This window comes from Crocuta crocuta, unplaced genomic scaffold, assembly GCF_008692635.1.
Source record: "Crocuta crocuta isolate KB4526 unplaced genomic scaffold, BGI_CrCroc_1.0 scaffold115, whole genome shotgun sequence".
Lineage (NCBI taxonomy): Eukaryota > Metazoa > Chordata > Mammalia > Carnivora > Hyaenidae > Crocuta > Crocuta crocuta.
Genome location: NW_027530575.1, coordinates 8,456,070 through 8,479,100, shown reverse-complemented (window position 1 = coordinate 8,479,100; position 23,031 = coordinate 8,456,070). Strand labels below are relative to the sequence as shown.

General features: G+C 40.4%; 3 protein-coding genes across 5 annotated transcripts in view; 2 read left to right on the top strand and 1 right to left on the bottom strand.

Annotated features, from left to right (window-relative positions):
• Window positions 1-23,031, top strand: part of ZNF177 (zinc finger protein 177) — a 67,438-nt gene that overhangs the window by 17,280 nt on the left and 27,127 nt on the right. The gene's annotated exons all lie outside the window — the stretch shown is intronic.
• Window positions 1-23,031, top strand: part of ZNF559 (zinc finger protein 559) — a 62,000-nt gene that overhangs the window by 17,968 nt on the left and 21,001 nt on the right.
• ZNF699 (zinc finger protein 699) lies at window positions 6,540-22,848 on the bottom strand. 2 transcript variants are annotated; one of them, XM_077767953.1, is made up of 7 exons: window positions 22,808-22,848; window positions 22,428-22,512; window positions 18,430-18,482; window positions 17,430-17,556; window positions 13,560-13,658; window positions 12,981-13,164; window positions 6,540-12,636 (listed from the first exon to the last, which is right to left on the bottom strand). In XM_077767953.1, the coding sequence occupies exons 3-7, from the start codon at window positions 18,475-18,477 to the stop codon at window positions 11,193-11,195; spliced, it is 1,902 nt and encodes a 633-aa protein (XP_077624079.1). In that variant the 5' UTR covers window positions 18,478-18,482; window positions 22,428-22,512; window positions 22,808-22,848; the 3' UTR covers window positions 6,540-11,192. The 2 variants fall into 2 exon arrangements, with proteins under 2 accessions (XP_077624079.1, XP_077624078.1); XM_077767952.1 differs by having other exon boundaries at window positions 22,594-22,837.

The window sequence follows — 23,031 nt, the reverse complement described above, 5'->3', positions numbered from 1 at the left end:
TATCCTTTTCTCTACTACTGGATTGGGCTTTTTTAAATCCTTTAAAAACATTTTTTTAGCATTTATTTTTGAAACACAAAGACAGAGCACCAGAGGGGGAGGAGCAGAGAGAGAGAGGAGACACAATCTGAAGTAGGCTCCAGGCTCTGAGTTGTCAGCACTGAGCCCGATATAGGGCTTGAACCCATCAACTGTGAGATTATGACCTGAGCCGAAGTTGGATGCTTAGCTGACTGAGCTACCCAGGTGCCCCCAGATTGGGATTTTTCCCTTTTAAGTGTTTATTGTTTTTGAGAAAGTGCGAGCATGGGAGGGGCGTTACGGCGCAAGGTGAGGACCGCCTTGTATCCCTTGGCGGCTTTCCCCACCTGGCTCCAACCCAGCTGCGATCCGCCGGTCCAAGAGAGCTGTGTGGGATTGGGGAAGGTTCAGGGACACGGTTCCCAGCGCCAGCCGCTCCGGGCCGTGGCACCTCCCGATGGCTTCGCGGGTGTCCGCGCCCAGGGCCCCCAGCCGTCCGGGCCTTTTCGCCCAGGGCCCAGACCCACTTCCATGCGTGGCTCCTCGCGTTCCGGCCACTCGGGACGTCGGGCCCAGGGCGGAGGCCCATCGAGAGATGCGCACAGATGGGTCGGCGAGGCCTTTACCAGTCCCCGTACGCCTCTTTAAAATTCTCCCTCCAGTTTGTTTTTCCACGAGAAAATGCCCTTTTCCTGTACCTCACTCTTCTGCGTTAACATCATCCTGAAGTACTCCTAGGCTCACTCGAAGCCACCTCGGCTTAGGCTTAGAGTTGTGATTATGCAGCTGCACTCTAGTCCCCTGTGGACGGACGTTTGAATTCCATGGGCTTGTGCATGTTTCTTCCCATATCTCGACCAAGGTCCTGTGCGATATTCCTAGATCTTGCCAACCGCCGGGTCACAGTGTTTATTTTGTATACAGCGAGCTGCAGACCTCTCTTGGTTTTGAAACATTCACCTGTAAATTCTTTAGGATGTTTACAAAGTGGTCCTATCATCTATGCATAATGACAGGTTTATTTTTCCTCTAGTCTTTTAAGCTATTATGTCTTCCTATCTTTGTTTCCCCATCCCCACCCCCTATCTCTCTCCAGCCACAGTACAGGACCCTGGCTAAGACTTCCAAACTTGATTGCAGGAGTCACCTTGGTTTTTTCCATGTCCCAAAATAAAGACCTTCAGCTTATCCATCTAAGTTAGATGTTTGCTCTACGTTTCTGATAATATTTTCTGGTTAAAGACATTCCCTTCTATTTCTTTTCTTTGTTTACTCAGGTTGTTTTTTATAATAGGTTAATTGACATGTAATTCACATGGAACTCATCCATTAAAAATGTACAATTCACTGTATTTTAGTAATATTTCTAGAGCTCTGCAAACATCATAATCTAATTTTAGAACTTCTGTGTTACCCTAAAAAGAAAAAGCAAACCCATTAGAATTCACTCCCCATTCCTCCCTACCCTCCAGACTCGGGTAACCAGTAATGGTTTTTTTACTTTTGTCCATTCTGGATTTTTCATATAAATGGAATCATGTAATATGTGGTCTTTTGCCTCTCTTTACACTTACCATAATGTTTTCAAGGTTCATGTACATTGTAGCTTACATCAGTATTTAATTCCTTTTTGTGGTTAAGTAATATTCCATTATATGACTATCACATTTTATTTATCCACTCATCATTTGATGAACATTTGGGTTATCTCCACGTTGGGGATATTATAAATAATTCTGCTATGAACATTCATGTGCAAGTTTTTGTGTGGACTTATGTTTTCATTTCTCTTGAATATATAACTAGAAGTACTTGAATATATAACTAGAAGTAGAATGGCTGGTTCATATGATAACTGTATGTTTGAAGAACTGCAGACTGTTTTTCTAACCCAGCTTACACCATTATACTTAACCCACCAGCAAATGGGAGTTCTGATTTTTCCATTTCCTCACTAATTGTTATTTTTCTACTTATAAACATCAAAATGGGTCTCATGTGACGTTCCATTGTGGGTTTGAGGTTTTTATTTTTACTTTTTAAAAGTGTATTTATTTTTAAATGTTTATTTTTGAGAGAGAGAGAAGGGGGTGATGGGAGACAGAGGATCCCTAGCAGGCTTTGCACTGACAGCAGAGAGACCAGTGTGGGTCCTGAACTCACCAAGAGATCAGGAACCATGAGATCATGACCTGAGCTGACGTTCGCCACTTAACTAACTGGGCCATACAGGTGCCTCATCTCCTTGTGGTATTGATTTGCATTTCTTTTTTTTTTTTTTAATGTTTTATTTATTTCTAGGAGAGAGAGAGAAAGAGACAGCATGAGCAGGGGAGGGTCAGAGAGAGAGGGAGTCACAGACTGAAACAGGCTGCAGGCTCTGAGCTGGCAGTCAGCACAGCGCCCGAAACGGGGCTCGAACCCACCAACCGTGAGATCATGACCTAAGCGAAAGTCGACGCTCAACTGACTAAGCCACCGAGGCGCCCCTTGATTTGCATTTCTGTAGTGGCTAATGATAGGCATGTTTTCATATGCTTCATGGCCATTTTTCTTTAGACAAATTTGCATTCAGATCTTTTGCCCATTTTTTTTACTTGAATTTTATTTTTTTATAGAGTTGATTAAGATAATATTAAGTTATGTGAGATGTTGAGTATTACAAAACACAAAACACTTTCACTGTGTCATTGAGTTGATCACACTGTTTTATCCTTTGATCTATTAATAAAATAAATTATATTTTCTTTTTTAAGTTTATTTTGAGAGAGAGTGAGCATGAGCTGGGGAAGGGCAGAGAGAATCTCAAGCAGTCTCCACATTGTCAGCACAGAGCCCATGCCGGGCTCAAACTCACTAATTGAATCCTGAGAGTATGACCTGAGCTGAAATTAAGAGAGGGACTCTTAACTGACTAAGCCACCCAGGCACACCTATATTAATTGATTTTCTAATAAGCCTCTCTGGTATTCGTGAGATAAACTCAACTTGGTTCTGATGTATTAATGTCCTCACTTACTGATATATTTGGCTTGAACTTTAGATTATTAATATTTGTGTTGTTAATGACATTTGCCTGTTATTTTGTTTCTTATGGCTGTGTCACATTTGATGTCCACATTCTGCCTGTCACAAAGAACTTTCTTCTTCCTTCTATTCCCTTAATCAAGGTAATCCCTTTCATAAGTCACACCATTTTGTAAATTTGTTACAAAAGAGGCATGTCCACCTCTTTGTTCCTCCCCTGTGGTCATTGCACAAGGTATTGTAATAGAATATTCAAAATGCAAACATAATGTTTTGGATCATGCATAATTCTGGAGTTTTGTGTGATGGCAAAATTAGTAAATAAAACCTTCCAAATATGTAACACTTCCTTATAGATTCGATAAGTTATTATCTTCGCTAATGTTTAGGAATACACAAATATGTGACCAAATACACTGAAGTATAGTTTAAGTGACCAAAGTCTGTATGAATTTGTCTAATCCCTGGAAATTTTTCAGTCAGATTGGATTTTTCTCTTCTTTGAATGGCAGAAGTGACTTACACAACCCAAGCCTGCTATTTTCTTGTGGGGAAATTTAAACACCTAGTTCTTTATTTCGTTTTCGTTTTGTTTTTTTTTTCTTTTTGTATTGTTTTGTGTAAAGAATCTACCCTGGAAGTGAATTATGGGCGCTGGGGAAACCTAGAATCTCTCTGAGAAGGCAGCAACAGCTCCAGATTATTTGGGGGTTTTCTGCTTTTTTTTTTTTTAATTTTGAGAGAGAATGAGAGAGTACGTGTATGCAACAGTGAGAGAGGGGCAGAGAGAGAGAGAGAGAGAGAGAGAGAATCCTAAGCAGGCTCGGCCTTGTCAGTGCAGAGCCTGAATCAGGGCTCTATTTCATGATCTGTATGATTGTGACCTGAGTCAAAATCAAGAGTCAGACATTTAATCGATTGAACCACTCAGGCACCCCGCATTTTTTTACTGTGATAAAATATATAACATAAAGTTTGCTATCATAACCATTTTTAAACATAAAATTCAGGGGTGTTAATCACATTCACACTGTGATGCAACCATTACCATCTACTTCATTTTTTGTAATTTTAGGACTACTCGGTTTGTTTATTTCTGTAGAGTCATTTTTTATAAGTTTTATTTCTCCAGAAATTGATCTGTTTCCTGTGAGTTTTGACCTTGATTGGCATAAAGTTAATCATAATAGCTTACGTGTTTAATCCCTACAGCATATGTAATTCTGTTTTTGGTTTTTTTTTTCTTAATTTTCTTTGAGCCTCCTCCCTTCTTGGATAATCTTGCAAAACTTTTTCCTATTTTATCAGTTTCAAAGAATCAGATTTTTTTTTTTTTGCTTGACTAGTCTCTACTTTTTGTTTTCTGGTTCAGTCTTCATTTATTTTGGGATTTTTTTCTCTAAAATCTTCAATTGGGAACTTAGATTAATTTTTAGCTTCAATTTTTTGCACTCGCCCCCATATCTCACATGATAAAGATCTGAAGCCATAGGAAACCTTACAGAACCCAAGAGATTGGGAGAAAAAGGACGCAGAATCCACTGAGAAAGCCTTCTAACGTGAGTGTGAACTGGGGAAGATTAAATCGGGCTGGGATCGGAGACTCCAGGGACGGGGGCGATCCCCCTCTACAGGGAGTGAGAGGGGAAAAAGAGAGAGTCTGAAACCGCTCAAGACACGGTCCCTGTCGCTGGGAAACAGAAAAACCTCCGCTCGGGGCACAAAAGGACCGTGCGCGCCAAATCCCAGTGCGCCAATTCAATACACTGAATGTAAATGGACTGAATGTTCCAATCAAAAGACATAGGGTAGCAGAATGGATAAAAAACCAAAATCCATCTATATGCTGCCTACAAGAAACTCATCTTAGACTGGAAGATATCTTCAGATTAAAAGAAAGGGGATAGAGAAAAATATATCATGCTACTGGAAATGAAAAGAAAGCTGGAGTAGCTATACTTACGTCAGATGTACTGACCTTTAAATTAAAGACAATAACAAGAGATGAAGAAGGGCATTACATAATAATTACAGGGTCTATCCATCAGGAAGAAATAACAATCATAAATATGCACCAAATATGGGAGCACCTAAATATTTAAATATTTAAAACAATCACAAACAGAGACAATCTTATAGATAAGAATGTGCTAATAGCAGGGGAATTTAATACTCCGCTTACAGCAATGGATAAGTCACCCAGACAGAAAATCACTAAAGAAATAATGGACTTGAAAGACACATTGGACCAGATGGATCGAACAGATATATTTAGAACTCTACACCCTGAGGCCAGGGAATTTACTTTCTTCTCAAGTTCACAAGGCACATTCTCCAAGATAGATCACATACTGGGACANCAAAATACAGCACCCCTTCTTAATAAAGACTCTCGAGAAAGTTGGGATAGAAGGAACCTACTTAAACATCATAAAAGCCATTTATGAGAAGCCTTCAGCTAACATCATCTCAACGGGGAAAACTGAGAGCTTTCACCCTGAGATGAGGAACATGACACGGATGTCCACTCTCACCACGGCTGTTTAACATAGTTCTGGAAGTCCTAGCATCAGCCATCAGACAACTAAAGGAAAATAAAGGCATCAGAATTGGCAAAGAGGAAGTCAAACTTTCATTTTTCGCAGACGACATGATACTCTACATAGAAAANGAAAGAGAAATCAAGAAGCCGATCCCATTCACAATTGCACAAAAAACCATAAAATACCTAGGAATAAACCTAACCAAGGATATAAGAGATCTGTATGATGAAAACTATAGAAAACTTATGAAGGAAATTGAAGAAGACACAAAGAAATGGAGAAACATTCCATGCTCATGGATTGGAAGAATATAATTAAAATGTCATTAATATCCAAAGCAATCTATACATTCAATGCAATTCCAATCAAACTTGCAACATNAGGACTGATGGATGTGGGGTGGAGGAGGGAGATGGGCATGGAGGGGGACACTTGTGGGGATCAGCACTGGGTGTTATATGGAAACGAACTTGACAATAAACTATTAGTAAAAAAAAAACAAAAACAAAAACTTAAATATAGTACTACCCTACGACCCAGCAAATGCACTACTAGGTATTTATCCATGGGATACAGGTGTGCTGTTTCCGAGGGTCACATGCACTCTGATGTTATTAGCAGCACTGGAAAGAGCCAAGATGTCCACTGATGGATGAATGAATAAAGAAGCTGTGGTGTATATATACAAGGAAGTATTACTCGGCAATTGAAAAGAATGAAATCCTGCCATTTGCAACTAAGTGGATGCAACTAAAGGGTATTATACTAAGTGAAATTAGTCAGTCAGGGAAAGACAAATATCATATGACTTCACTCATATGAGGTCTTTAAGATACAAAACAGATGAACAGAAGGGAAGGGAAACAAAAATATAAAAACAGGGAGGGGGACAAAACATAAGAGACTCTTTTTTTAAATGTTTATTTATTATTAACACAGAGAGAAACAGAGCATCAATATGGGAGGGGCAGAGAAAGAGGGAGACACAGAATCTGAAGCAAGTTCTGGGTTCTGAGCTGTCAGCACAGAGCCCGACGTGGGGCTCGATACCGCAAACCATGAGACCATGACCTGAGCTGAAGTCGGACACTTAACTGACTGAGCCACCCAGGCACCCCTAAGACTCTTAAACATGGAGAACAGAGGGTTACTGGATGGGTTGTGGGAGGGGGGATGGGCTAAATGGTTAAGGGGCATAAAGGAATCTACTTCTGAAATCACTGTTGCACTATATGATAAATGGAATGTAAATTTAAAAAATAGATTTTAAAGAGTCAGATGCTTTTCTGACTTAGCCAGCCATGTGTCCCCTCCTTCAATATTAATAAAACTATGAAAAACTTATAGTTATTATTATACTTATGAAATATGGCACATTTCCCCCGAAGATCAGGATCAGGACAAAGATGTTCATATTCATCATTTCTATTCATCACTGTAAAGCAATTATAGGCAAAAAAAAAAAAATTTAGAGATCAAGTTAAGATGTTTGGGGTGCCTGGATGGCTCAGTCAGTTAAGCATTCAACTCCTGAACTCAAGATCTCAAGATCTCAAGTTTGATGTCAAGGTCATGAGTTGAAGGCCTGCATTGGGTTCCATGCGAGGCTTGGAGCCTACTTTTAAAAAAAGCGGGGGAGGAGGAGGAGAATCATAAGATTTTCTTTTGTAACTGCCAGGATTGTATACACATAATTCAAAATAATCCACAAACTATTTGAAAAAAATTCAATAATTTAATTTATAAATGTCACTGGATAAAAAGATCAATGTACAAAAAGAAACTGCAATTCGTGCTAGCTCAAAAATCAAAATGGAAATAAATAAAAATATTTACAAAGTGAAACATACCACATACCTAGAAATAAGTTAAAAATATTCAAGACTTATACAATTAAACTACAAAATGCTGTTAAGAGACATTACAGACAACCTAGGTAAATGGATGATTTTATTATGTTCAATTGGAAGACTCAGTATCATAAGATGTCAATTTCATTCAGGTTATTGCATCAAGTCAATGCCAATTCCAAGCACTCTCAGCGTATTTGTGAAAATTGATAAGGAAATTCTTAAAGTATAGAAACAAATGAGGAAATAAAAAAGTTGTCTCTCACTACCAGATTTCCAAACGTACTACACAAAGCAGCAGAGAGGTTGAGAAGTCATCTTTAGCAATCTAAAGATATGTTAACAGATGGTATCTAAACTTATGAAAGGATTTCTACAATTACTTAGCCTTTGTTGGGTTACCAGACTTCAGTTCCCCACCATTGCTAAGACCACAATAAGCACCACATGCTAGCAGACAAGATTACATCTATTCCCATATCTGCACCTGCCCACTGCCATCTCCTCCTCTCCTCCATCTACATCACAATTGTCAGGACTCTGATTCAGTTAGGGCAGACTCTGGTTTCTGCATGAGCCCGGGAGCCTGTCCTAAACAAATCAGGGCACTGCGCTGTAACCGGATAACAACTGGCAAGTGAGCCAATCAGATTCTATTATGATCAACATAATGGAATTATTCAAAAAGACCATCAGCTCTTTTCTCCCTGAGACTTCAACCTAGAAAGAAAGCAACCTGGATCTTCTGGGACCTACAGCACAGAGAAATAGCCTGCCAGGAAAAATAGCTAATACAAGAAGAATGCACAGCCACGACATGTGGACAGAACTCATCCAGATAATAAATTCCCTTTATAGCTTACGAAAATGAGAAGAGTGAAAAGACAAGCTAGAGACTGGGAAAAGTTATTTGCAATGTATATATAATACACGTAGCATATATGTCACGGTTATATGTCTATATAAGTAGGTGTAGAGATACACATACATACAACAGAGGATAAATAACTTAAAAGAAACCCTTCAAATAAAAAAGGAACCAAAGGGGCACCTGGGTGGCTTAGTCGGTTAAGCGTCTGACTTTCGCTTGGGTCATGATCTCGCGGTTCGTGGGTTCAAGCCCCGCATCGGGCTCTGTGCTGACTGCCAGCTCAGAGCCTGGAACCTATTTCAGAGTCTGTGTCTTCCCCTCTCTCTGACCCTCCCCTGCTCATGCTGTCTCTCTCTCTCCTAGAAATAAATAAAAATATTAAAAAAAAAAAAAAAAAGGAACCAAAAATGGGTGAAATGCTTCAACGGGATGCCCTCATAAAAGTTATCCAAATAGCTAATAAACGCATAAAACATACTTCTCATCCTTACTATTAGGTAACTGCAAACTAAAATGAAAGCAGGAGATTACTAAATCCTCTGCTGGATGGCTAAAATTAGAAAATGCTGGCCAGCTACGTGGGAATAATCATAATTTTCACATGTTGCTTTTAGGATAGGTGGAATCTACCTTTTTGAAGGTAGTAACTATCTTCTGCAGTAACTATCAAAACTAAAGTCTACCCTATGCTTCAGTGATCTCACTCCTACATACAAAACACTTACCAAGAGAAAACAGTGTTAAGTCTGTGAAAGGAGGAATTAAAAGGTGAACCAGACACCATGCTGAGAAAAGAACACATAATTGTAGACGTTGTACTTAAGCACTTAGATAAAGATCAAGAAAATCAAGAACAAGCAAACCTAATAAATTGAATGAAAGTCAAAATTGTGGGTTCTTCTGTGGAGAAATTATTGACAAGGCAGATAAACTTTCTGGAATCTTGGAAATGTTCTGGTTATCAGGGTGTGTACATAAGTAAAATTTCATCAAGCTATACACTTAAGAGTAGCACGCTTCATGCGTAGTAGTATACATACGCTTTACTAAAACAGCATAAAATGATAAAGGGAAAGTGCCATAGGGATTCTTTCAGAAATATAGGAGGACTATAATGGAAGGGAAAAGTGTAGCGGGATGTACCTGAAGAAGCATAAACTAAATAACTCATCTTTCTCACATAAAAAAGAAAAACCTGTTTAAAGGTGTCAAATATAAATCTTCCTCCGGTAAAAAAGGATGACATCCTGTGTGATGATTACAATTATACCTAATTTTCCCTTCTGTCCACAGCTCTTCTTGGTTGGGATCCCTGGGGATAGGCATAGCTGTCTTTCCTCTTGAGTAAAGTGCCATGATGGATTGGACCACACAGATAACAATCCTGCTCCAAAATGGCGCCAACTCTATATATTCAATTGATGTGCCAGAGGGACTGTATTATCAGCAAAATGGCAATGCTGGAACGTGCCAGAAAATCTAAGCAGCTGAGTATGACCATGATGGAGGAACTTATAGAGGTGTCTATGCAGCTGCTGACGCTGACGTTACTGAAGTGAAAGGATATAATGTTGCTTCAAGCTAGTATTGATTGGTGGGTATAGTAATCAGGAATTTGAGCTGGAAACTGAAGTCCACCACCTGGCCCTATGCATCTGTCTTCATCAATGGCCCCACTAAACAAAGAATAATGGCTTCTTTCCTTTCTAATGCAAACTATTTTTAACAACTCTAACCTGGAGGTGGATAAAGGAAATGATTTTGAGAAATGAAGTCCCAACCATGTCCAAATTAATACACACACACAAGCCAGCTCAACCAACTTCTAGCTTTGTTTTCTCAAGGTCTCTTTTTAAACTCAAATCACTGGGTCCAACTCCCAACCTTGAGTAAGGACAAAGAACAAAATACAAAAACAATATATCAGAGGGGACTCTTCTTTTGACAACTTTGCACTTATTGATTTCTGCTTAAATTGCTTATTAGGAAAAGCTTTTAATAGTAAAAACTGATAACCTTAAAAAGTGGAAGTTCTCCTAGTTAAAAAGAAAAAAGAAAAAAAAGGCAGAGTCCCTGGGTGGCTCAGTAGGTTAAACATCCAACTGTGGCTCAGGTCATGATCTCATGGATTATGGGTTCAAGCCCCACATCGGGCTCACTGCTGTCAGCCTGTCAGCACAAAGCCCACTTCAGATCCTCTGTCCCCCTCTCTCTGCCCCTCCTCTGCTTGCGCTATCCCCCAAATAAATATTTTTTAAAAAAAAAAAAAAAAGAAAAAATATTGAGTAGGCAGTTTCCAGTATCTGGCATACTGGATCAAAAAGAAATGACCAATTACAAGAAAAAATTACGAAAGAAATTATAAACACCAAAGCGTTGATATCATAATAACTGTACACTTGGAGAACAATGAGCATTAATTAGAACTAATTTTAAAAAAAAAGATTACTCCTGCCTATGTAAAACACCTCAAATCTCCTTATGGGTCCAAAAGATTTTGTCATGAAGAACCTTTACATCTCAGCCAAAAAAAAAGTACCTCAAAAGTAAACATGGTTAGAGGTGAAAAAGTATTAGAGAGAAATGTATCACCTAAAATATTCACATCAGAAAACAGAAAGTGAAATCAGTGAGCCTGCAGTCCACTTTAAAGGTGAGGCACTGATCTGTGCTTCTAGCAGTTTTCTTATACACAGTAAGTGATGTTTGTTGAAGGCATTACCACGAGGTTTACATACACAGGGTTCCCTCAGCTGTGAGTTCTCAAGTCTTCAAATAGATAAGCAACAATTTCCTGCTTTCTTACATTCATAGGGTATCTCCACAGTGTTAGATGGAGGATCTGAAAACGCCTTGCAGACATTCCCATATTTCTTAAATTTATATATTTTCTCTGGTGTGAGTTTTCACATGTCTTCGAAAGTAGGCAGGACACACAAAGGCTTTCCCACATTCCTTACATTCATAGGGTTTCTCTCCAGTGTGGCTTCTTACATGTCTTCGAAAGGATGAGGGACAACTAAAGGCTTTCCCACATTCCAGACATTCAAAGGGCTTCTCTCCGGTATGCATCCTTGCATGGACAGTAAGGTATGAAGAATGGCGAAAGGCTTTCCCACATTCCTTACATTCATAGGGTTTCTCCCCAGTGTGTGTTCTCATGTGAATTCTAAGGGCTGAGGGATAAATGAAGGCTTTTCCACATTTCTTACATTCATAAGGTTTCTCTCCAGTGTGAGTTCTTATATGTACTGTAAGGTGAGAGGAACTAATAAAGGCTTTCCCACATTCCTTACATTCATAAGGCTTCTCTCCACTATGAGTTCTTAAGTGTTCCGTGAGGGATCTAGAACGGCTAAAAGCCTTCCCACATTCCTTACATTCATATTGTATCTTCCCAGTGTGATCTCTCACGTGTGCTCTAAAGGATGAGGGACAACTAAAGGCTTTTCCGCATTCCTTACATTCATAAGGTTTCTCTCTACTTTGGTTTTTCACATGTGTATTCAGGGAAGTGGGAAGGTAAAAGGCTTTTCCACATTCCAGACATTCATAGGGTTTCTCTCCAGTGTGTTTTCTCATGTGGATACTTAAGGAGGAAGGACAATTGTAGGCTTTCCCACATTCCTTACATTTATAAGGTTTCTCTCCTGTGTGTGTTCTGACATGGACAGTGAGTTTTGAGGACTCACTGAAGGCCTTCCCACACTCTTTACATTCGTAAGGCTTCTCTCCAGTATGAATTCTTATATGTATTATAAGGTGGGAGGAAGAACTAAAGGCCTTCCCACATTCCTTACATTCATATGGCTTGTCTCCACTATGAATCCTCTTGTGTTTGGAGAGTGAGGAGGAACAACTAAAGGCCTTCCCACATTCCCTACATTCATAAGGCTTATCTCCACTATGAATCCTCTTGTGTTCTGTGAGGTATGAAGAGCAGCTAAAGGTTTTTCCACATTCTTTACATTCATAGTTTGTCTTTCCAGTGTGAATCTTCATATGTGCCCTGAAGAATGAAGAACAAGCGAAGGCCTTCATGCACTCCTTACATTCATAGGGTTTCCCTTCAGTGGGAGTTTTCACATGCTTCTTAAAACAAGCAAGAAAATGAAAAGCTTTCCCACATTCTTTACACTGATAGGGTTTGCTTCCTGTGTGAGATCTGATGTGATTCTTAAGGGATAAATGATCTGTGAAGGCCGTTTTACACTCGTGGCATTCATAGGACTTTACTTCAGTAGTTCTCTTCGGTATATTAAGATGTGAGATTTGGCTGAAGTTTTCTTCACTATGTTCACTGACGTTCTCCACCACAGGACTTCTTTTAAAAATAAAAAAGCACATCCTTAGTGACAAATAAATGTTTACCATTTTCGGGGACTGTGTACATTTTCTGTCCTGTCAAGTTACAAGCTCAAAGTTCTCTCAGAGGGCTCTACCATAGCCAATATTATGACAGAGTTGTTTTGGCTTATATAATTTTTCTGATAATTGCTTACAACTGAACTATGTGTCAAACATTGAAAATCTCAATGTCATTTTGGGGGGAAAAATCTTGTAAAATTATTTATGAATTCACAATTTTTACCAAGATCTATATACATGTTTTTTAAGTTTTATGACATTTTAAGATCCTCTCCTCAGGCACTACCTTTTCTTACTTACCTCAAATGTCTCTCATGGTTTTTGTTCTGATAATAAATAGCTCGGTATTCCCCATTTTTGTGTAAAATAGATGACCAAGAGTCATTCCTTTTGAATCTTACTATTTTCTGTTCACTGGATATTTTTTGTCCATAAACATCTCGTGGAGTAACTGATTCTCTAGCTTTAAGTTGAGTCTCAAAACCTGAAACAAAAAAGTAAAGGCACCTATAAGCAAAGGACTTCTGGAAATGTGGCTGTGTCAGGACTTTGGTAATATGCACAATGGTCAAAATGTAAGCAACTAAGAAATAATCCATGAAGACTGAACTGACAGTAACACAAATAGAGTATTAATAGGAGAACAGAACAAAAAGGAACTGGATAAAGTGCACATGACCAAATACTAACTTACAAGAGGAAATACAAAAGATCTTTCCAAGAACAAGGATACTGTAAGAATACTGATAAAAGGTCAAAATACTAATCTAAGGTATCTGGAAGATGAGACCCCTCAAAACAAAATTTGTTTTGCTTTTATTTGATTTTTCCAAATGTAATATCCCCCCAACCAGGAGAGTTTCTCCCAAGGATTCTTGCCTTCCTGGTGCTCCCCCTGGGTCGGTCCTCTTTCCACTGTCTCCAGATCCTCCTCTTCTTTCCACTGGGAGATCAGATACGGTGTGGGTAGCGGATACCCTGTTAATGCAGAAAGACTTATCATGAGGGAAAACAATGACGAACCATAAACATTTCCATGACACAGGGTCAAAATTTTGCTCTTCTGATACTCTAATTATGGGCAAGGTAAATTTAGTTTCAACAAGATGTTAAAAAAATGTTTCAAGTGGGGGCAAGGTGGAGGGGTTGACAGTGACAGAGACAATGACACAGCCCCTGATATCTAAAATCAATGTGACGTTCATATCTGAACTTCAATATTAGAAGATGGTCTAATACTCAGTCAGGACACTTTGTTCTCCTGTTGAATATAAAAATCTCATAGAATACCAATCGTAAGATTATACTGAGACCATGATAAAATTTAACAAAACATGGCCACTACATAATTTAATCTAAGGATGACACCCCATACCAACACGTGCACACACACACACACACACACACAAACTCAATAATAAAATTTCTACCTTTTTTGTCAGCATCCAATCTAAAGTGACCACCTGTGGATTGAACAGTGTTCCTTGAAAATTTATGTACAAACAGATCAATGAAACAGAACAGAAAGCCCAGAAACAGACCTACATAAATACAGTCACCTGATCTTTGACATAGAGAAGATTGTCTCTTCAACAAAGACTGAAACAACTAGACATCAACATGCAAGAAAATTACCCTAGACATAGACTTTCACACTCCTCACAAAAATCAACTCAAAAAGGGATCACATGGATCAAAGACCTAAATGTAAAATGAAAAACTATGAAACACCTGGAAGAAAACAGGAGAAAATCGAAATGACCTAGGGTCTGGAGATGACATCTTAGGTACAACACCAAAGGCATGATCCATAAAAGAAAATTCATAACCTGGACTACATTAAAATTAAAAGTTATTCTCTGCAAAAAACACTGGCAAGAGAATGAAAAGACAACCCACAGACTGGAGGAAAATATCTAGAAATGACACATCTGATACAGGATTGTTATTCAAAATAAATAACTTTTTTAGAAGTTTATTTATTTAAGTAATCTCTATACCAATGTGGGGCTCAAACTCATGATCCCAAGATCAAGAGCCACATGTTCTACTGATTAAGCCAGCCAGGCACCCTCATAAACAAAGAACTGTTAAAATTCAACAATAAGAAACCAAACAACCTGAGTAAAAACTGGGCCAAATACCTCAACAGACACCTCTCCAAACATATACAGATGTCAATTAAACATATGAAAAGATAGTTAAAAATGTCATCAGGAAAACACAAATTAAAACAATGAGACACCGCCACACACTTAATGAGAACAGCTCATATCCAGAACACTGACACCAACAAATGCTGGCAAGGAGCTCTCATTCACTGCTGATGGGAATGCAAAAAGGGAAACCCACTTTGGAAGACAGTATGATCAGGCAATCCCTCCTTGGAATTTACCCAAAGAAGATGAAAACATGTCCACACAAAAACCTGCACACACAGGTTTACTGCAGGTTTATTGGTAAGTGCCCAAACCCAGAAACAATTAAGATGTCTTTCAGTGGGCGATGGATAAATAAAACTATGGTACATCCAGACAATGAAATATATTTCAGAACCAAATAGAAATGAACTATCAAGCCACAAAAAGACCTGGAAGAACCATAAATGCGTATTACTAAGTGAAAGAAGCCACTGAAAAATTTATGTATCATATGATTCCAAATACATGACATTCTGAAAAGCCAAAACTATGAGGACAGTAAAAAGAGCAGTGGTGGTCACAAGTTAGTGGGTAAGGAGAGATGAACTGACGAAGCAAAGAGGAATTTTAAGGCAGTTAAACCACAGTGGATATTATAATGACAGATATATATACTGTAAATTATTTGTCAAAACCCCACAATGTATGACACCAAGAGTGAATCCTAATGTAAACTACGGACGCATGGTGATGATGATGTGTCAATTCAGGTTTATCAGTTGTAACAAATGTACCACTCTGGTAGATGTTGATAGCAGAAGACACTGTACCTGTGTGGAGGCAGGGCATACATGAGAAATCTCTGTATCTACTGCTCAATTCTGCTGTGAATCCACAAGGGCTCTAAAAACAGTAAGTGTCTTAAAACAACATGTCGGGTACCCCTGGGTGGCTCAGTTGGTTAAGTGTGCAACTCTTGATTTCAGCTCAGGTCATGATCTCATGGTTTGTGGTATCAAGCCCTCAGTTGTGCTCTATACTGACAGTGTCAGAGTGTGCTTGAGATTCTCTCTCTCAGCCCCTTTCCCGTTCAGGCTCTCGGACTCAATATAAAATATAAACAATTTTTTAAAAAAAGGCACCTAGGTGGCTCAGTCAGTGGAGGAGGGTCCAACTACTTATTTCAGCTCAGGTCATAATCCCAGGGTTGTGGGATCAAGCCCTTCATCAGGCTCCTCACTGAGCATGGAGCCTGCTTAAGATTCTCTCTCTCTCTCTCTCTCTCTCTCTCTCTCTCNCCCCCCCCCATTCCCTCCCCTCTCCCAAACGTTCTCTTTAAAATTAAAAAAAAAAAAAAAAGTCATGTTCATGTGAATGTTTCTCAGAATGTTACTTTGGAAATAGGGTCTCTATAGACATAATCATGTAAAGATGGAAAAACATACGTAAAGATGAAGTTATATCTAACATACTGGATTAGAGTGGGTCTTAAATCCATTTACTAGTGTCCTTATCAAGGACGAACATATAAAGGGGGAAAGGCCATGTGAAGATAAAGGCAAAAATCCGAAAGGTGCCTGAGTTGCTCAGCTGATCGAGTGGCCAACTGTGACTCAGTCATGATCTCAGCCTGCATCGGGCTCTCTATTGTCAGTACAAAGCCTGCTTTGGATTCTCTGTCCCTCTCTGTCTGCACCTCCCCCGCTCCTGCTCTATCTATCTCTCAAAATTGATAAACATTTTTTTAAAAGGCAAAGATTAGAATGATAGAGCTGTATGTGGCACCTGGCTGGCTCAGTTGGTGGAGTGTGCAACTCTTGACCTTGGAATTCTGGGTCTGAGCCCCACATTGGGTGTAGAGATTATTTAAAAAGAAAATCTTAAAACACACAAACAAACAAAAAAGCCAATATCGCTGCAAACCAAGAAACACCCAGAATTACTAGCAACCACTAGAAGCTGGGAAGAGACAGGGAGAGATTTTCCCATAGAGCCTTCAGAAGGGGCCTGGCTCTCCTGACACCTTGAACTTGTATCTCCAGTCTCCAGAAATATGAAAGAAGAGTAAGTTTCTGCTGTTTTTAGCCACAGTTTGTGGTACTTGGTTATGAAAGGCCTAGGAAACTAATACAGCCAACTTCCATAGGCCCATCCCCAAATCACTAACCCAAAGAACAAACCCTACAATATATACTTTTTAACACCTTTCTGAGACATACCCCAGCCCCCCAAGTCAGTGAGTAATAAAACCCACTTATTTACAGGTATGTTCCTGGTGGTCTCTGAGTGAAGAGCCTCGACATCAATAAAACTTTCCCGAGGACCCAAACCACAAACGTCCCTAAGACCCAAAGGGATGCTGGAAGTCTATCCCCACACTTTCAACACTTCATAAGCATCAACGCTTTTAATCATAAGAAAAGGGCAATTCACTACATAGATGTTTATTTTCATGGTGAAACCACTAGGCTCTAAGTTCCTTGGGGTCAGTGACCATGTCTGTCTTATTTACCATTATATTCTAATTCCTCAGCCCGAATCCTAGAACAAGGTAAATTAGTAAAATTGTTTTCTAAACAGCCAAATGGAGGAATGTTGCCACTCTTACCTAGTGAGGCCAGGTTCTGGAAGTTTTCCAGCATCACATCTCTGTAGAGGTTCCTCTGAGCACGATCCAGCAAAGCCCACTCCTCCTGGGTAAAGTCCACAGCCACGTCCTCGAAGACCACCGAGCCCTAAAACATCCCACATGTATTCTCTTCAGAAAGGTACCTACTCTCCCCATGTATGCAGGAGACTGATGAGGTTGATAATACTGGGGAACTGAGAACCAATTCATAGGAAGTTCTGAAGATACTAAGGTCTCCCAACATCTACCCCAGAATGTAGTCATCAGGTCTTTCTCTCTCCCCATAACTGTCTCCCTAACTGATCCAATCCTGTCTCATGGATCTAACGACGCTTCTAAAATGTTAAATTTCTCTCTTCCACAGTTTGATGTGGATAAGACCAATTCCAGTCTTATAATAATCCAGGAGAGTCCAGAGCATAGAGCAGAAGTGAGAGAAATGCTCCAGAAATGACATAATTTCTACACGGACACCAGCAGTTGTTACAGGAACAATTTCATCTGCTTCCTTCTTTCCTACCAAGAAATCAGCACAAGATGAAACACTGGGTCAAATTGGAATGAGGTTTAAATGCATAAAAACACACCAAGGAACAAGGAGCTTTTCTTTTTTTCACAAACCTGAGACCCAGGAGCCTACAGGAATACAGCTTTCAATTCGGGCCCACAGCTAGCCATATTTTCTTGTTCTCTAGGCCAGGGGTCAGCAAACTACAGCACACGGGCTAAATCCAGCCTACTACTTGCTTGTAGAAGTTTTATTGGACCATAATAAAACATTTCTTTATGTACCATCTGGGGCTGCTTTCATGCTAACTTGGCAGTTTAACTGCAATAGACTCTCTAGCCTTCAAAGCCTAAAATACTTACTATGTTGTCCACAAGAAAGGAGATTGCTGACCACTGCTCTAAACAACTAGGAGGTCAATGACCTGGTGGAATGGAAAATTATTTTGCCGAATTATTAGCCCCGACTCACCTGTGTCATATTTTTCTGTAACTCAGCAGCTGTTCTTTCTTCTTTCATGTTCCCTTCATGAAGAAAGCCAGAGAAGTGAGAAGTTAGAGCTGAACCAAGAGAAAGAAGACACAAGAATCCAGGTCTCCCCACAACTCATGAGCCTAGATGCTGCGGCAGGTGCGCTATGAGAGACCGCTCCCCTCAAAACGCATGCACACGCACACCCCCAGCCCCAAGGCACCCAGCCAAACACACACCGATCTGGTAATAAGGTGAAGTAGTCTTATGTCCTCCAGAGCTACANCCGCGAGATTGTGACCTAAGCGAAAGTCAGACACTTAACCGACTAAGCCACCCAGGCGCCCCTAACTGAAACTTTTTAAAGTTTAGGTGTTAATTTTCCCCTGATAATGAAAATCAGAAAAATTTGACACAATGCTTTCAACCATAAAAATACACAATGTGTCAAATCCAAAAAGGCACTTATATATCCAACTTCTGGGGGCTCGACTCCCAACACTTCTTACTTCTGCACTACTAGCAGGCTAATAGGCTTTGCTGCACAGCCTCGGACCGCCAAATCCTCCCTCCACGCTCTGCAGGGTCTCTGAAACTTGGTGTTTGAGGAACGGCATCAACTGACTGAATTCCACATGTCGGAGGCAGTGAAGACTGCCATGCTGTGACTCTCATGCTAAATGTTGCCTGTACAGTTCAGCAGCAGCAGAGCAAGAACACCAGAAGTTGGCAATTTATGTCATCTCAGATGGTGTTCTCTCCAGCTGTTAACACAAATTTGAAATACTGAAAATGCAACCATTTTTTCCATGCAGTGGATCAAGTAGTATATTTCATTTTTTTAATGTTTATTTTTCAGAGAGAGACAGAGTGTGAGTGGGGGAGGGGCAGAGAGAAAGACGGGGAAACAGAATCTGAAGCAGGCTCCAGGCTCTGAGCTGTCTGCACAGAGCTCAAAGAGGGGCTTGAACCCAGGAGCCCAGAGATGCCCTGAGGTGAAGTCCATCTGGCACTTAACAAAGTGAGCCACCCAAGCGCCCTCAAGCAGTATATTTCAAAGCTGATGAAAACTTCAACATTCTTTACTATATTAATAATGTGCCATTTGAGCAACCATGATATGAGAATGACATTGCCAAGAGCCTTTCTCTCATAGAAGCTCTGCAATCAGATATTATTACAACTCAATTTACCACACACTCAATGTTAGTCAGAAACTAACTATATGTACTGTATATGTACTGCATATACAGGTGTGTAAATGCAGGCCTATTTTTCTTCAAAGCCTAAAATCCCAATGAGTATATTTCTGAACACAGACCTTACAATTTAGCTGTTAATGAGGCCGTTATTACTAACATTACCAGAGTCTGGCCTGGAACCCTGCTGTGCACTACGGAGAGTAGACAAATGAAGTATTCCACTGAAATGTTTCATCTTTGTGAGCTCCTCCTCTTGTCTAAGCCTCATGTCTTGAGCAAGGACACTTCCCTTCCGGCCCTTACCTCTTGCTCCTTTGTTTCATATTTACTTAGGTAATATTTACCCTGATGCCAGTACATACAGTCACAGGGGATATAGCACTAGACAGAACAGAAAGATCCTGAAGCACAGGGATGTTGTAATCTGTTGAGGGAGGGCAGTAAACAAAGAAATGTATCAGGTAGTGGTACATGATACATAATAATGTAGCTAGCCCAGGACAAGGATAGAGACACATATTTATCTTTCTTGAATTAGGACTACTTTTGTGGAAGGGAAAAAGTAGAAAATTAAAAAGTGTTTCAGGTGCACCTCGGTGACTCAGTCAGTTAAGCTTGCAACTCTTAATTTTGGCTCAAGTTGTGAGCCTCAGTTGTGAGATCAAGCCTCACATGTGGCTTAGCACTAGGCGTGGAGCAGGCTTGGGACTCTTGCTCCTTTTCTGCCCCTCCCTCGCTCATGTTTGCTCTCTATAAAGAGATAAACAGTTTTGGAAAAAAAGTGTTTCAGAGAACACCAGAAATCTACAGCTGGTGTGATTTATAGATTTATAAATATCATCAACTCCAGAGGGGGAAAGAATCTGTATCAGTGGGTTAATCATTAACTTAAAGGTTGGAAAAAGAACAGCATAAAGATTCAGAAAAGTGAAACTATGACAAAATTAATGATATCTTTTTAAATCAATAAAAAGAGGAGTGCCTGGGTGGTTCAGTCAGGTAAGTGTCCTACTTCACCTCAGATCATGATCTCGGGGTCATTGAGTTTGAGCCCCGTGTTGGATTCTGTGCTGACAGCTCGGTGCCTGGAGCCTGCTTTGGATTCTGTGTCTCTCCCTCCCTCTGCCCCTCCCCCACTCATGCTGTGTCTCTCTCAAAAATGATTGTTAAAAAAATGCTAATTAATAAAAAAATCATAGAAACTAATAATGTGCCCTTCGAAAACTAATGTAATCAATATATCTAGCAGTTGTGACAACAGAATTACGAATGAGTCACAACAGATGTTGCAGGGAGAATGGGAGACTATAACCAAAAAACTAAGGAAACATATATGAAAATGTACAGTGTGAATGAATTTCTAAAAGAAATATAACTTTCTGCCAATATTCTAAAATAAATACAAAACTTGATTACACCCAGCACTTAAAATAAAGAGTAGTTTAAAACATGCCCACAAAGGAAATACAAATTACAAATTGTGACACAGGAAAGTTCACCAAAGAAGTAAAGGATTCATAACTCCATTGTAGGGATGGAAAATACTATTTTCCTGAATATTTCCAATACCAGAAAAGTACAGTTCAAAATAAAATAGGCAATGGGGCGTCTGGGTGGCTCAGTCGGTTAAGTGTCCCACTTTGGCTCAGGACATGATCTCACGGTTTGTGGGTTTGAGCCCCTAGTCGGGCTCTGTGCTGACAATTCAGAGCCTGGGGCCTGCTTTGAATTCGGTGTCTCCCTTTCTCTCTGACCTTCCCCTGTTCACGCTGTCTCTCTCTCAGAAATAAATAAAACATTAAAAAAAAAAATAGGCAAGATCTCATTCATACATATGAATGCAAGGTAATATAAAAATATTAGCACAGTTAAGAAATTAACAAGGAGGGTATAATTACAAACCAAATTCCTTTCTTCCTAAGAATGAAGGGTGGTTAAAAATTGGATCCTCAATTAACATAACCATCACATTAATAGAAAAACATCAGTATGACTATTCCTCTTAGATACAAAACAGGGACTGATCTCTATCAATATCCATTGGTGATAATTTAACCAACTAGAATTAGAGAACTTTAATCAGGAAAAGATAATTCTCTACAAACATCTGCAGCAAACATCCTATTTAACTGCTGAAATGATAGAATAATTCCCTCTGGGATCAGGAGCAAGGCAAGGATGCAAATTACACGCTACTCTAGGACTGTCTGGACTGTCTGTCTACCGGAGCGGAGGTCCCAGCGAATACGCTGAAGAAATAAAAAGGGACGCCTGGGTGGCTCAGTCGGTTAAGCCATAGGATCTGGATTTCCGCCTACGTCATGATTTCAGGGATGGTGAGATCCAGCCCGCTCCCCACGCTGACAGCAAAGAGCCTGCTTGGAATTCTCTCTCTCTCTCTCTCTCTCTCTCTCTCTCTCTGCTTGGAATTGTCTCTCACTCTCTCTCTCTGCCCCTCCCCTGCTCATGCTCTCTCTCTCAAAGAAATAAACATTTTTTAAAAAAGAAAAAGGGATGCAATGTATAAGAATAAAAGACAAAATGCTGAGAATGGCACAAGACCGCACTCTCGGTATGAAATTCAAAATAATTTACAGCTAAATGATTAAAATGTATAGCTGCATTCCACGAGGGAGGGGTAACAGGGATATTAAATAATCAGTTCACGTTTATGTACCTGGATATAATGTTTCAAATTAATGCCCACAGGCAAGGTAAAGGTCACCGATCAAATAACTCCTGGCCCAGGAGGGGAGCGATGGGAACGGAGTTGAAGCAAATGTCACCCGCGCTCACCGAACACGCTGAAATCCAGACCAGCGTACAGACGAGGTGGAGGCGCTCGTCTCCGTGACCCGAATGGCAGGGATGCTTTTACTTTCTGAAAAGACAGCAAAAGATGCTTTGGAAGGCCGATTAAATACGAGGGTGGTTCTCTAACTCTGACCTACAGCCGACTCACCCCGGCTGCTGGACGCAGCCCAGAGCTCCTGATTCAGGGAGTTCGGGACGAGCAGCTGCCGGGGGAGGCCCTCAGCGCTGGGCTCCAGCGGGGTAAGGGGCACGGCCCGAGCGGCCGTCCTGTAAATGCCGACCTCTCCGCCTCCCGCAGGCCGGACCTGGGGCTGGCCGGACCGAGCCGTGAAGGACGGGAACAAAGATTTTTAAAAAAATACCTCAGACTCGACTGGGGGACCGAAGGGATATGGCCGCCAGCTCGCGCAGGCGCAAGAACCCACCCCTGCTTCCGGTTTCTGGGCCGCGCACAGCGTAAGGGGCGGAGCTTCGGGAGCTGAGTCGTAAGGATTAAGCGGGGCGGACGGGAGGGAGGCGGTGGCTAGTAGCCGCGAGTGGAAGAGAAATGCCGATTTTCTTCTGGGGAGAGAGGCGTTTGGGCCCT